This window comes from Lepidochelys kempii, chromosome 9, assembly GCF_965140265.1.
Source record: "Lepidochelys kempii isolate rLepKem1 chromosome 9, rLepKem1.hap2, whole genome shotgun sequence".
Classification (NCBI taxonomy): Eukaryota; Metazoa; Chordata; order Testudines; family Cheloniidae; genus Lepidochelys; species Lepidochelys kempii.
The window spans coordinates 41,611,506-41,627,257 of NC_133264.1; the positions used below are offsets into that span (position 1 = coordinate 41,611,506).

At 40.9% G+C, this 15,752-nt stretch overlaps 1 protein-coding gene across 3 annotated transcripts in view; it reads left to right on the plus strand.

The window, feature by feature from the left end:
* The first annotated feature begins 1,785 nt into the window (after nucleotides 1–1,785).
* COPB2 (COPI coat complex subunit beta 2) overlaps nucleotides 1,786–15,752 on the plus strand; it is a 32,571-nt gene continuing 18,604 nt past the window's right edge. For all 3 annotated transcript variants that reach the window (XR_012160813.1, XR_012160814.1, XM_073359989.1), the window contains exons 1-7: nucleotides 1,786–1,895; nucleotides 4,278–4,415; nucleotides 5,506–5,592; nucleotides 9,854–9,980; nucleotides 12,136–12,284; nucleotides 13,412–13,558; nucleotides 14,605–14,704. Coding sequence is in view for 1 of the 3 variants with exons in the window: in XM_073359989.1 (XP_073216090.1) it covers nucleotides 1,893–1,895; nucleotides 4,278–4,415; nucleotides 5,506–5,592; nucleotides 9,854–9,980; nucleotides 12,136–12,284; nucleotides 13,412–13,558; nucleotides 14,605–14,704 (751 nt within the window). In the remaining 2 variants the exon portion in view is untranslated. The remainder of the gene's footprint in view (nucleotides 1,896–4,277; nucleotides 4,416–5,505; nucleotides 5,593–9,853; nucleotides 9,981–12,135; nucleotides 12,285–13,411; nucleotides 13,559–14,604; nucleotides 14,705–15,752) is intronic.

Genomic DNA, 15,752 nt, shown 5'->3' on the forward strand with positions numbered 1-15,752 from the left:
TAATAAAAATACTGTAATGGTAAATAAAAATTAATAAATAGCGTGTAATAAGCATGTCATAAAAACAAATTTTGTATGTCCAAGATCACTGCTTTTATAATTTATGCTGAGATAAGAGAGAAAATCCCTGGAAATATTAATTTTTAGGAGGGGGTTCACAAGACTTGACATTTCAGTGAAAGGGGTTCGTCGGTTGTTAAAGTTTGGGAACCACTGTTATAAAGGAAGAGATTTACTGCGTGACTTTGAGTGCATGTTACACCCTATAGCCACCCATTATGCTTGAGTCTGATCAGCTCAGCATTGCTATGCTGTATGCCAAATAAAGGAACTTGAGTGATGAGACTAGACCCCAACTAAGTTCTTTGGGAAAGTGGGTGGACAAGATCTCAGAGGCACCCCAACAAGGGGAAAAGGTGAGGGAGCTTGCACAACTTTGTTCTTGGGGGCAACCTGAGGCATTGTGGCCTGTGTAGGGTTGCCAGGTGTTTGGTTTTTGACTGCAATGCCTGGTTGAAAAGGGATCCTGGCGGCTCCGGTCAGGCTGTTAAAAGTCTGGTCGGTGGTGCTGTGGGTCTAAGGCAGACTAGTCCCTACCTGTCCTGGCTCTGTGTTGTGCCCCGAAAGCAGTAAGCGGGTCTGGTTCCTAGGCATGCTGCCCCTGCCCTGAGCACTAGCTCTGCACTCCCATTGGCTGGGAAGGGGGGGGTAGGTGCCCCTAGGTGAGAGCAGCGTGTGGAGCCTCCTGCCCCCCCACCCCCTGCTTAGGAGCCAGACCCCTTATGGGGTGCAATGCAGAGTCAGGACAGGCAGGGAGCCTTCCTTAGCCCTGCTGATCAGCAGCTGCCCAAGGTAAGCCTTGCGCTCCCACCCTCTGCCCTAGCCCTGAGCCCTCTAAACCTGGAGCTCCCTCCTGCACCCCAAACCTCTCATCTCCAGCCCAGAGCCCATACCCCCTGCACTCCAATCCCCTGCCTCAATCCGCAGCCTGGTGCCCCCTCCTACACACCTCATCCGTAGCCCCACCCTGGAGCCTGACCCCCATCCCAAAGCCCTCACCCCCTCCTATGCCTCAACCCATAGCCCCCTCCCAAATCCCTCAGCCCCACTCCCCAGCCTGGAGCCTTCTCCTGCACCCCAAACCCCTCATCCCCAGCCCCACCCCTACCCCAGAGCCTGCACCTTCCCTCCCACACCCCACCTCCCTGCCCCAGCTCAGAGCCACCTCCCACACCCTGAACCTCTCCTTTATGGCCCCACCCCAGAGCACGTACCCTCAGTAGAGCCCTCCCCAGCCAGGGCAGCGAGCCACGGAGGGAGGGGAATGTCGCGAGCAGGGGGCGGGGCTGGCAAGCCAAGGCCTGTGGGAACACAGGGGCAGACCCTGCCTGCCATAGGCCTATCTCCTGCGCCGGGGTGGGGCAGAGGGTTGCGCTCACGATGTGAACAAACAGGCCACGGCTGAAGGGAGGCCCTAATCCTTATCAGGCAGGCGGCCGCGGCCATGACAACGCCCCGTTTTCCTCCCTTATGGAAACTATAGTTCCCAGCATGCACCGCGGCAAAGACTACATGTCCCAGCATGTTTTACGGCACAAACGGACTATAATTCCCATCAGGCCCCTGGGTTTGATAGCCACACCCCCTCCCCCCGCGGGAAGCTGATATTGCGTCGTACATTGGTTTCAGTAGGTAGGTGCCTCTGGCTCCCTCAGACGCCACGGAAGCGAGGAGTCTCGTTCTCGCGATGTTTGAGATACAGAAGCGCTTGTGCACGGGGTTCTCGTTTTCACCCTACATGTCGCGAGAGCGGCGGGGCCGGAAGCTCCACGTCGGTCAGTTGGGCTCAGAGAGCGACGTCTCCGCTGCTGCTGGGTTGGGGCTGCGGAACCATGGTGAGTCCGGCCACGGGGCCAGCCGGGGCCGGGCCTTGTCTCCTCGCGGCTGGCTGGCTGGCTGGCGTGGGGGTGGACAGAGGAGCTGCCCGCTGGGCTGGGGTTGGGGAGGGTGAGTGGGCCGGGACATACAGGTGGTGAGGGGCGCGCAGGGTTCCCTTCTCCTGCGGGCTGTAAAGGAACCAGAGCCCCCAGCCGCTCCCCGCTTCCGCAGGCCAGCGCTGTCCCTGAGGCTGTGCGGGCGGTGCGTGGCAGGAATTAATCCCTGGTGAGATGCTGGGAGGGGATGTGCTGAGGGGACCAGGTCAGGGTGTCAGACCAGTGGTTACATCAACTCCCCTACCTATTTGCCTGGGGGTGGGGAGTCTGGTTCCTTTACAGCTATTTATGACAGCTGCATATTAAAATTTCATACAAATGAAGACTTGTTTGTACTGCTCTACATACTATATCAGTGGTTCTCAATGGGAGTGTCATAAATATAAAGGGAAGGGTAAACACCTTTAAATCCCTCCTGGCCAAAGGAAAAACCCTTTCACCTGTAAAGGGTTAAGAAGTTAGGATAACCTCGCTGGCACCTGACCAAAATGACCAATGAGGAGACAAGATACTGTCAAAGCTGGAGGGTGGGGGGGAAACAAAGGGTTCGCTCTGTCTGTGTGATGCTTTTGCCCGGACCAGAACAGGAATGCAGGTCAGAACTCCTGTAAAAAGTCAGAAAGCAATCTAGCTAGATATGCGTTAGATTCTGTTTTGTTTGAATGGCTGATAAAATAAGCTGTGCTAAATGGAATGTATATTCCTGTTTTTGTGTCTTTTTGTAACTTAAGGCTTAGCCTAGAGGGATTCTCTATGTTTTGAATCTGATTACCCTGTAAGGTATTTACCATCCTGATTTTACAGAGGTGATTCTTTTACTTTTTCTTTCATTAAAATTCTTCTTTTAAGAACCTGATTGCTTTTTCATTGTTCTTAAGATCCAAGGGTTTGGGTCTGTGTTCACCTGTACAAATTGGTGTGGATTTTTATGAAGCCTTCCCCAGGAAAGGGGGTGTAGGGCTTGGGGGGGATTTTGGGGAGAAAGACGTTTCCAAGTGGGCTCTTTCCCTGTTATATTTGTTACATGCTTGGTGGTGGCAGCAATAAAGTCCAGGGACAAAAGGTGAAGTAGTTCGTACCTTGGGAAAGTTTTAACATAAGCTGGTAAAAATAAGCTTAGGGGTTTTCTCATGCAGGTCCCCACATCTGTACCCTAGAGTTCAGAGTGGGGAAGGAACCTTGATGGGGGTGTGTGTGTGTGATTTATTTCATAATTATATGGTAAAAATGAAATCAGTTTTTCAGTAATAGTGTGGCTGTGACATTTGTATTTTTATGTGTGATTTTGTAAGCAAACAAAGTGAGGTGAAATTTGAGGTATGCAAGCCCAATCAGTTTCCTGAAAGGGGCACAGTAGTCTGACAGTTAAAGCTCATTGGTATTAGAGACACAAAGTGTGTGAGGTAATAGCTCTTATAGGACCAACTTCAGCTCTGCTCTGTGTGACTTGAAAGCTTGTGTCTCTCACCAGCAGAAGTAGGTGTTGTTGAGCAATAAATAAGGTCATCGTTTTTAGAACCTTCACATTTTGAAATGCCTCATTCTAGAAAACTTACCTTGGCATGAATTCAACCCGTGAAATTTTAGGTAGTTTTGTTTTGTATTGCCAGAGTTATAGGTGAAGTCAAAATCGGGGTATAATGGAAGGTTTAAAGTTCTTTTTTACTTTGTAGTGCTTCTTTTAAAAATATCATTGGCTTCTGTGTTTGTCTGATTTTTAAAGGAGTTGTTAGACTTGCATCAATTTCTAATGGACAGGTGTCTCCATTACACATCATAGTTTGTGATAGCTGGCTCCCACATTTTTTTCACAACAGAAGTACAAAGGAGAAAACGGTTTATGGGCATACTGGGCAAGATGTTGTATGGAAGCATGCACTGCCCTTCCTTTTCTTGAGCTTATTCTGTAGATAGATTTTTCCAGTTGTGCAGTTCAGGACCTCTTTACAAGCAATATATTCATGTGGATTGAAGAAAAAATGCACAAGAACAATCCTCTGTGCTCTACTGAGACCCTGTCCTGCTCCAGAGAAATCAGTGAGAATGATGCCACTCAGAACCAGTATTTGTTTATATTCTAAAGACTCTCTTAGAAGAACAAAGCAAACAGGTAGCTAAGATAAGGAGTGTGTGGGATGTGTGCCCTCAAAACAGAGCTGCCTAGTTTTATTTTAGGTTTAACCTTCAGTTTTTTCTTATTTACACTACAGATACGTTAAAACAGTTCTGTGCCGTTGTTACGTTGAAGAATAATGTAGCATTCTTAATTTTTCTGATCTCTAGCCTCTCCGACTCGATATTAAGCGAAAACTAACAGCTCGTTCTGACCGAGTAAAGAGTGTGGACTTGCACCCTACTGAGCCATGGATGTTAGCTAGCCTGTACAATGGCAGTGTCTGTGTTTGGAATCATGAAACACAGGTAAACTTTTTGTGCTGTATTCTATTTCTAATTAGAAACAGGAGTGTGTTCAATGTAGCAATATGGTAATTCATTGATATGTGTTTCCTGATCATAGTTATATACGAAGTGCATTCTTCTGCAGCAGACGTATGGAAAGAACTTTAAATAATAATATAATAAAATCACTGTTTTTTGTTTAAAAATCAAAACAAAAAAACTATAATTTGCAGAATCAGCAGGGTGTCCTCAAGAAACTCATGTTTCATGCTGCCACTTATAGTTCAGTGCCATTAAAGATCAATGTACCTAAGGGTGGTGCATTTTCAAATTGTAGCCTCAGAGACAAATAAGTAACGTGATATAAAGCAGATAGATTAGGATGTCAACCCAGCACTGAGCTTTCTGTTTATATGCTAAATGCTTTGAATATTAAGAGTAGTAGGGATGTGATGCACAAAATTGATCTTAAACTTATTTTTTTCTGTTTAATCTCCCTGAACTTGAGGCTCATTTGTTTGCAATCTGTGTGATGCCTCAGCATATGTTGTTCAGGTGATATCACAAACATTAAGAAACAGCCTAAAGAAAAGGAGTACTTGTGGCACCTTAGAGACTAACCAATTTATTTGAGCATGAGCTTTCGTGAGTTACAGCTCACTTCAAGCTCATGCTCAAATAAATTGGTTAGTCTCTAAGGTGCCACAAGTACTCCTTTTCTTTTTGCGAATACAGACTAACACGGCTGTTACTCTGAAACCAGTCTAAAGAAAGATATAGAAGTCTGTGGAGATCACATAAATCCCAGGATTTGTTGACTATATACAGTGAGTTTTATTTTTTGCAAATTATTTTAATTTTTGTTTATTCCAGAAGGTATTAAATGTTTTTAGACTTAGCAAAACTGCACCATACTGTCAATACCTCCTCTTACCTGACTTTATGTTTATACTCACATCTGTTAAAAAGGAGTACAGATCCCTTTCTCTAGGAGCTCCTTGACAGTTCTTAAACTTGCAACTATTTAAAAGTGGGCTGTTTTTAAGAAAAGCTGAACAGATTTTGAAACTGACATTTTCTCTGTAATATACCCCAATATTTCTAATTTTAGACTCTAGTGAAGACCTTTGAAGTATGTGACCTGCCAGTCAGAGCTGCAAAATTTGTGGCCAGAAAAAATTGGGTTGTGACAGGAGCTGTAAGTTGTCATTTTTTGTTTGTCTGTTTCATATACATTCCCCCGCTTTTCTCTTTACTTCGTTGCACCCTTACACACCATCCAGAAGTGTGGTTCTATATTAACTTGTACACTGGAAGAAGATAACAGATTATAGCTGTTTGTTTCCCCAAAACATTCTCCTAAAATCTGTTGAATAGAAGGGCACTTTAAAGCTCAAACTTTCATTTTAAAAACCGAAAAATACAAAGTGGTGGTTGACTTTACATTTAGGCCCAATCTAAATTACCAACTCGAATAACTTCTGGCACTTGCTTTCAATTTGTTTAAAAGATGTAGTATGCACAGTACCTTAACCATGTCCCTGTAATTAGGCTAAAGGACTTCAACTATTCAAGGTAATACGATTTTAAAAGTTTACCTGTTGTTTTTCTATGCTTTTCCTCAATTATTTTTAATACAGAATCTTTAGAGAAATTTTTGTTCACTTTTAGAACACTAAAGCCACTTTTATCCATTGAATGTGCTTCATACTAAAATGTGCTTAATAAGTCCATCCTACTCTTGCAGTTAAGAAAAGTCAGCAAAGTGTAACAGTTGACATCACAAAGTATACACCTGACAGGCTGTAAAATGTGTGTGTTTATATATCTCGTATATAATCATCGTTTGTTTTAACATTTTCAACCTTAACATTGCATTACTAAGGAAGAAAGTCTGAATTAATTTTGCGTGCCTATTTCTGTCAGCCTTTTTAATATTTATAGAAGCAGACTTGCAGGTACAAGCATGTATCAGTGTACTTATCTCTATTTGTAACCACTGAAATAAACATTTTCCATGTTACATTTTTAATCTGTCCTTTAAATCATATTGCCGTCATATCAATCACTGAAATGAAGTTGTTTTAATATGCATCCAGATATGCATGCAGTGTGTGTCTTAATTGGTAATTAAAGTAGATATTGTGTATACCCAACATGTTTCCAATCTGTTACAATTTTTGAATAAGTTTAAGTGGGTCAGAGGCATTTGACCTGATGGAAAATTGTCCATGATGCATTTCTATTTTTTAAATAAATTTATTAAATGGGCAGTCAACTTGAAAATCACTTTTTTTGTCTGAAAATTTTGTATCTACTATAGAAACAAGTAAAAGCTAAGATTTCTATGAAAGAAAATTTAGTGGAAAAATTAGTACTCTTACTTTGCTATCAAATACTTAGTTACTTGTTACTTTGTCTTGTTCATCGTCTACGCTCTCTGTTCAATGCATTGGCATAATGACACTTATATACATCTCTGGGGGAAGCTCACTTGCAAGCTTTTTTCTAGATCTGAAAGATGTTGCCTGCTAGTGACAGAAGTTAGAAAGCTGATACTGAAGAAGTAGCAAATAGGCATGTGTATGGAAGGAGAAGGGAGTAGGCCCAAGCCAGCATATATCATGTTGCTTCCTTCAAAAACATTTAGGATAAAATTTTCAGAAGTACCTAGTCCCAGTGACTCAGTGAGATTTAGGACTTGTCTATATAGAGCAACAATATACAATAGAGGGGTGTGATTTCTGAACTGCACCAATGTGTTGCACACTGACCAGCCCATGCAGACTCTTAGTTTTTGCCAGCAGAGTCTATGCAAGCCAGTGCACTTTAGAAATCCCTCTAGAATATAACAGTAGGGATCTATTATTGACTACCTGACCAGGACAGTGATAGTGACAATGAAATGCTATCAAAATAAAGAACTCAATAATAGTGGGGGATTTCAGTTATCTCCATATTGACTGGGTACATTTCACCTCAGGACGAAATGCAGAGACAAAATTTCTCGATACTTTAAATGACTGCTTCTTGGAGCAGCTGGTACAGGAATCCACAGGGGGAGAGGCAACTCTCGATTTAGTCCTGAGTGGAGCACAGGATCTGGTCCAAGAGGTAACTATAACAGGACCAGTTGGAAATAGTGAACATAATATAACAACATTTAAGATTCCTGTGGTGAGAAGAACACCTCAATGGTCCAACGCTGTGGCATTTAATTTCAGAAAGGGGAATTATGCAAAAAAGAGGAGGTTAGTTAAATAGAAATTAAAAGGTACAGTGACAAGAGTGAAATCCCTGTAAGCTGAATGGACACTTTTCAAAGACACTATAATAGAGGCCAAACTTAAATGTATATCCCAAATTAAAAAACACATTAAAAGAACTAAAGAGCCACTGTGGCTTAACAACCATGTAAAAGAAACAGTGAGAGATAAAAAGGCATCTTTTAAAAAGTGGAAGTCAAATCCTAGTGAGGTAAATAGAAAGGAGCATAAACACTGCCAAATTAAGTGTAAAAATATAATAAGAAAAGCCAAAAAGGAGTTTGAAGAACAGCTAGCCAAAAACTCAAAAGGTAATAACAAAATGTTTAAGTACATCAGAAGCAGGAAGCCTGCTAAACAACCAGTGGGGCCCCGGACGATCGACATACAGAAGGAGTACTTAAAGACAATAAAGTCATTGCGGAGAAACTAAATGAATTATTTGCATCAGTCTTCACGGCTGAGGATGTTAGGGAGATTCCCAAACCTGAGCCGTCTTTTGTAGGTGACAAATCTGAGGAATTGTGACAGATTGAAGTGTCGCTAGAGGAGGTTTTGGAATTAATTGTTAAATTTAACAGTAACAAGTCACCGGGACCAGATGGCATTCACCCAAGAGTTCTGAAAGAACTCAAATGTGAAATTGTGGAACTATTAACTATGGTTTGTAACCTGTCCTTTAAATCAGCTTCTGTACCCAGTGACTAGAAGATAGCTAATGTAACACCAATACCTAAAAAGGGCTCTAGAAGTGATCCCGGCAATTACAGACTGGTAAGTCTAATGTCAGTACAGGGCAAATTAGTTGAAACAATAGTAAAGAATAAAATTGTCAGACACATAGAAGGACATAAATTGTTGGGCAAAAGTCAACGTGGTTTCTGTAAAGGGAAATCATGTCTTACTAATCTATTAAGAGTTCTTCGAAGGGGTCAACAAACCTGTGGACAAAGGGGATCCAGTGGATGGCTTTTTTCTAGAAAGCCTTTGACAGGGTCCCTCACCAAAGGCTTTTATGTAAATTAAGTTTTCATGGAATAAGAGGGAAGATCCTTTCATGGATTGAGAACTGGTTAAAAGGCAGGGAATAAAGGGCAGGAATAAATGGTAAATTTTCAGAATGGAGAGGAGTAACTAGTGGTGTTCCCCAAGGGTCAGTCCTAGGACAAATCCTATTCAACTTATTCATAAATGATCTGGAGAAAGGGGTAAACAGTGAGGTGGCAAAGTTTGCAGATGATACTAAACTGCTCAAGATAGTTAAGACCAAAGCAGACTGTGAAGAACTTCAAAAAGATCTCACAAAACTAAGTGATTGGGCAACAAAATGGCAAATGAAATGTAATGTGGATAAATGTAAAGTAATGCACATTCTGGGGAAAAAAATAACCCCAACTACACACACAATATGATGGGGGGCTAATTTAGCTACAACTAATCAGGAAAGATTAGTTGTAGCACGAGCCCACCTGAGATGGGAGGCTTGCTGCCCTGCCTTTTGCATCTAAACCTCTTTTGAAAACTTTACATATTTTTATGCTCCCAAGTTAACACAGTTTAAAAATGGATTAAAAAAAGTAAAGATTTTAGGACATCATATTTGAAAGCTTTAAAGTGGTGGTGGTGGTTGTTTTTTGGGGCAGGGAGGACTTTGTGGTGTTTTTTGGGGCCATTATTTCCTAAATAGTTAAAAAGAAATCCAAGTTGGCAGTGCTTTTTTCAGTTATTTGAGTGCAACATAGCATCTGTTTTTCTTATAGCATGATGTTGCATCATTGATATCAATGTACGTTTTCCCCATTGACTTCAATGGGAGGAGAACAAAGCCCTTAATGCATGGAAAACACTTTTTCATGCTCCTATAATGTGAAAATGTCTAAGGGAACTTTAAACTTGCCTTAAATTAAAATAAGTGACCTTTTGGGCTAAGACCATCTTTGAGAAACTTTGATCATAGATGAATTCTTCGTAGTTATAAATGCCTTAAAATAGGATCATGTAATGTAAATTTCTGAACCAAAACTGTGTCAGAATAATTATGCTAGCTGGCATTGTTTCCTTTCTTCAGACTTCTAATGCGGTTCTTAAAGAACTTTTATGGATGAAGAATCTTTGAAGATGGAATATTAGTCTTTATTTAATACTTTTATAGAGAAGCTGATCTTAATGTCTTTATTTTCTTCTCATCTGTAGGATGACATGCAAATTAGAGTTTTCAATTACAATACCTTGGAAAGAGTTCACATGTTTGAAGCACACTCCGATTATATTCGTTGCATTGCTGTACATCCTACTCAGCCTTTCATTCTAACTAGCAGTGGTAAGAGATATTTTCGGTATAATTTGATTTTTCTCACATAACTCTGTTTATAAGATAAGTCTGAACAATGAGAAACTACATGGCCTGTACTGTTGTTGCTGAAATAAGAATTCTTGAGCAAGTAGCCTACTTCTCATTTGTCATCTCAAATTACTTCTTTCCAAGCTAGTTTCATGTTTTTAATGGAATCTCAACTTTACTTCGGAGCTGAAATGTAATAGGTTAAGCTCTTGTCAAAGAAGACCTGAAGTCTAGTTGCTTAATGTCTGCCAAACAAGAAGTTCATTTACATGCTAATGATCTGCTGTTTGGCATACTGACATGCCATACTTGGGTTTGACGTATATCAAGATTAATTTCATTTTGCTGGTTAAAACTAGAAGCATTGTAGTGTTTTCATAGTAAGATTTGTAACATGAGTGATATTGGAGTTTATATATAATGTCCTTTCATGAAATAGAATTGTTGGCTTCATGTTTTGCCCACAACATTCAATCTAGGTTCCCTAGTGAGCAAATTTAACTGTTATCTTAATCCTTTAGTATTGATGTGCAGTCCTTAGAAGTGTCTGAGATGAATTAGTGCTCTGACTGAGCCTGAGACTCCTCTTCTGTAAAGGGGAAAAAAAGTAGGCACTGGCCTGTCAGCTTTTCTTTAGGAAGTTAAAGGGAAGAGCTAGTTTTCCAGATGCCTAGAAGCAAAAAGAAGAAATGTTGCGTGCATTACAGAACCAGGGCTTAAGAGAACAAACCGAGGTGCAGTATCTCCTGAAAACAATCAACGGTATGGCTGAACTGACTGTGTTGCAAGAACAGTGAGAAGAATAGCTGGATCACACTCTAGATGGAATGGAGGCTTCATACAGAGTCAAGGATCTGCCTACGAGCAGTTTTTGCTTAATTCAGTGTGTGCCAAATTAGGCAGTTCATCCCTTTTATACCTCTTTGTTTTCAAGGAAGTCCATAACAATAAAGCAAGAAACTAAATCACATAGAAAACAGTGAGAGAAACAAAACTGGAAATCTAAGGGCTTGTCTGCATGAACAATTAGTCTGTGGCAAGCTGGGGTGTGAATCTACTCCATACTAGCCTGCCATGCACTAACTGTCCATATGGGGACTAGATCAAACCACAGTAAGGAACTGTTAGTCTGCTTAAAGTTGACGTGGACAGTTAGTTTGTGGCAGACTAGTGGGGGTAGATTCACATCCCAGCTTTCTGCAGACTAACTGGTCATGTAAACAAGCCCTAAATCCTTATACTAACAACAGAAGAAATTCTCTTCAGGATTCCAGTGTTTGTTTTGATGCTTGTGTCTTTGAAACTTGACCCTTTCCACAACTACTTACTTTTCAGCGTTTCAGACAAGGTTCCTCCAAGATGTTTGTATGTCTCTGGAGCTGTACAGGAGCTATGGGATATGTTACTCACAAATTCCCTTTAAATTTCACTTTTTCAAAACATAAAGCAAACTGTTTAAAAACAATGGTTGGCAGTCCTGGGGAAAGTCTTGGATATGACAGCTGATAATGTACACCCTCCTAATTGAAGGGATAGTGTGTTGAGGTTTTAACACACATTCCTTTCTCCAAAATATTAAGTGTGTTAACAAAAATCCCAACATTTGAAGCAGTAATTTAAAATCACTTTCCTCTCAATTGCTCAGCTTTCACTCTGCTTTTTGTGATGTCTCACTAAATTGCCAAAGTGTTTTCACACCTTTTTTTAAAGAAATCTTTCAGACTTTCATAAAACAGAAAGTAGAGGTCCAATTTCCCAACACCAATGTCCTCTTTAAGAGAACACCGAATGGCCCTGAAATGAGAACCACATGTTTAGCTGTGCTAAGCAGTCTAGACTATTACTAGGTTCTTACTTCTGGCAAGGTAGATACCCAGGTTTCGGTTTAATGCAGATGACTATTTCTTTTTTGGGGGCATGAGGGGAGGGAACAAAAACAAACCGTTGCATTCCCTGTAGTCATCCCCCGCCTCTCAGGGTAAACAGTCTTATGAGTAAAGTCCATAAATTATTTTGATAGTAGCAATGCTTCCCTTTAGGATGGACAAGCCTTGAAAATTGGGTTACTGAGGATTTTATTTTAAAAAAGAGAGTTTTAAATATCCATAATACCTAATTTGAATTTTTTTTCCAGATGACATGCTTATTAAACTCTGGGACTGGGATAAAAAATGGTCTTGTTCTCAGGTGTTTGAAGGACACACTCATTATGTTATGCAGATTGTCATAAACCCAAAGGATAATAACCAGTTTGCCAGTGCCTCTTTGGATAGGACGATTAAGGTACAGTAAATATACCTTTTAAAAACTTCATTAAATAATTACCAGACATGAGAAATACAACAATATAGCAATACAGACAATGGAAAAATTTAAATTCATAAAAAAGTATATGTGCAGTAATAGACTGTATACTACATACAAGGACATATATAAATTGGAATGACCTCAGTCAAGTTATAGTTGAACAATTATCGGAACCTGGATAAAGACTTTATATATCTGTGAAACGTCAAGATTAGTTATTGTATATGATCTTTGAAATGTGAATCACTGGCAGCAATTTATGGACTCTTGTGATTCCATTTGGATTACCAATAAGTGTTGGGGGGTGTAACTTTACTTTTATAATCGTCCACTTTCAGAGTCCGTTTTAGGGAAATGCAAGATAGCAGAGTACCTACATTGAGAGTCTTACTTCCCTTTCCTGCGATAGACCCTGAAGATTCTCATGCACAGTGGAGCCATTACTGGGTTCATGAGGCCATCTGGGCACTGAGATTTCCCCATGTTCCCTTGGAACTTTTGTTATGTGTTAGGACTAGAAAAGGCCACCTATACTTCAAGACTCCTTCAGCTGTTATGATTAATGGGTATGTGTGAGTGGGATTTGGTATGGTAGTGAGGAGGCAAAGTTTTCACCTAGGGCCTCAATGTACCTAAACCCTGCCCTGATCCATTTAACAAACAGTCATTTAGTATTTTAGATTTGTGATTCTAAAATCCACACTAACAACTAAAGGATATATGTATATTTCTGACTCGAACCGCAGATTTCTGAAACAATAGTAAGCTTAGTACATATAAGATGATGTATGGCATGTGTAAATGTGATATATACATGTGCAGGTTTTTCAGTCTACATACATGCACGGGGGTTTAACATGAAAGAGAGACCATTGAAGGATAAAGCTATTTTATTGCTTTGAAATATTGGCCCAAAGTATAATTTGATTTTTTTTCCCCACTACATTTAAGAAATCAGGATGCAGTGGTATAGATTTATTAGCTGTATCTTTCCAGTCTCTAGAATTTTAAAAATGCACTACTCAGAGCTCATTCTATCTGGTGGTGCTGGCCCATGAGGGTAAGATCAATACTTAGGTATGGCTGATCTTTTTCTTTGCAAGGTGTGGCAGCTTGGTTCTTCTTCACCCAACTTCACTTTGGAAGGCCATGAAAAAGGAGTGAACTGTATCGATTATTATAGTGGAGGAGACAAGCCTTACCTCATTTCAGGAGCAGATGATCGCCTTGTCAAGATTTGGGATTATCAGGTACAGTGTGTTCACCTCTTCGTGAACGCTTTAGTTGATTAATTTGGTTGGGCACCATCAGCAGCAAAGGCATGGAAATCAAGGCAAAGGGATGAAGGAGAAAAATATTCTGGAGTTTTCATGACTTTGAATAGAAAATAGAGAGATTTTTGTGATGTATTTTCCAGAAAAACTGAACTAGAACTAGTATGTTAAAAATTATGAGTAACATTCGAATTTACCGGCTGTGAAATATAGAAATCACCTTAAATCTAAATGTTAAAAGTTAACTTTGTCTTGAATAGCAGTGGCTTATTTTCTTGTAGAGTAGTGCGTCCTATTTTTTTATTTTGTGACCAATCGCCTTGCAATGGATTGGGCACCCACCTGCTCTCTGTATCCCTTTACTGTATGTCCAGAGAATAATTGTCTCCTTCTGTGTCCACTTGTACTCTCCAATCGTTTTGTCTGTTTTCTTCTTCCTCCTTGTTGCTTTCTGTTCTTGCTTATGTTCCTTGTCCTATGCATCTGTGATTTCCTTCTCCTTCTCCCCCCACTAGCTAGGTATGTGTTGCTTGGGTATTGATGGGGAAGTTATCCATTCCTAAGTCTGTGGCCTGAGCTGGATGCTGCAGGAGCAGAGAAGAAAAGGTTGGGCCTGTGGGACAAAGATAGCACCAGGCTTGGTTTTCCCTTGTGATTCTGTGCAGATCTATGTTTGGCTTTCAGGATTTGAAGCAAAAAGTACAGGCACTAATGAGTCTTGTATTAATACATTGAGCCACCTTGCTCTCAACAAAGTGTTTTGTAGATAGGAACCCAGTTAGCTTAGGAAACAAAGAAGCAGCTACACTAATGGGAACAAATTCATTTCTGGCGGTTGGGGCTTTTGTCTTAAGACAAAGACTCTAGGGTATGCTATTCTTTGAACAAATTGAAGTAGAAGTAAAGGTTACAGAAAGACTAGACATGCTTACATAATTCTTACATTAAATTTCTTTGAAGATAGTGATCTGAGAAAATTAGTGTTAATGTTTGTTTTTCTTGTATCTTAACTCTTATTGCAGAATAAAACCTGTGTGCAAACACTGGAGGGACATGCTCAGAATGTATCCTGTGTCAGCTTCCACCCTGAGCTGCCAATCATAATCACAGGCTCAGAAGATGGTAACTTTGAGTTTTCTGACACTGCATGTATATTAACAGTAGGGTGGGTTACATATCCTTTTGTAGGTTTGGAAGCCGCCTTGTTTCTTTTTTATTTATATGGCTATAGAACTAGTTACTATCAGTTTTAATTCCCTTCGCAAGGTCCAGTTTTTTGCTTGGCTTTTAGTAGTTCACTTCATCCCTACACTTTCTGACCCCCAAAAGCTGGCTTTCCTTGATCCATCCTATGTAGGTAGGCTTTCTGCTTTCTCTTAATCACTTGTTTGAGATGCTTGTTCATCCAGTTTGGTCTGCAGTCCTTCCCTATGAATTTTTCCCCTTGCTTGAGATGCAGGCTTCAGATATTTTCTGCAGCTTTGACTTAAAATAATTCCAATCTTCCTCCGCAGTCATAGATTCATAGATATTTAGGTCAGAAGGGACCATTATGATCATCTAGTCTGACCTCCTGCACAACGCAGGCCACAGAATTTCACCCACCACTCCTGCAAAATACCTCACACCTATATCTGTGCTATTGAAGTCCTCAAATCGTAGTTTAAAGACTTCAAGGAGCAGAGAATCCTCCAGCAAGTGACCCAGGCCCCATCCTACAGAGGAAGGCGAAAAACCTCCAGGGCCTCTTCCGGTCTGCCCTGGAGGAAAATTCCTTCCCGACCCCAAATAATGGCAATCGGCTAAACCCTGAGCATATGGGCAAGATTCATCAACCAGATACTACAGAAATTTTTTTCCTGGGTAACTCGGATCCCACCCCATGTAATATCCCATCACAGGCCATTGGGCCTATTTACCATGAATATTTAATTTGGAAACCCCAAATAAAGGTGAATCTAACTCACCTAGGGGTGGAAGGACATAGCTGAGAGGAAGGCTGGAGTACTGCTGCTGAGAAGCCTAGGGCATCTGCAAGCAGTGAGGCCCCAGTCAGTTCAACTCCATCTCGCTATCTCTGCACAGCCATTGAGAGCTGCCTGGCAGCTCGGAGGTCCTAATTTCTCCTCCCTGTGATCCCTCAAGCTCCCACCAAGAGATTCTTCTGTGC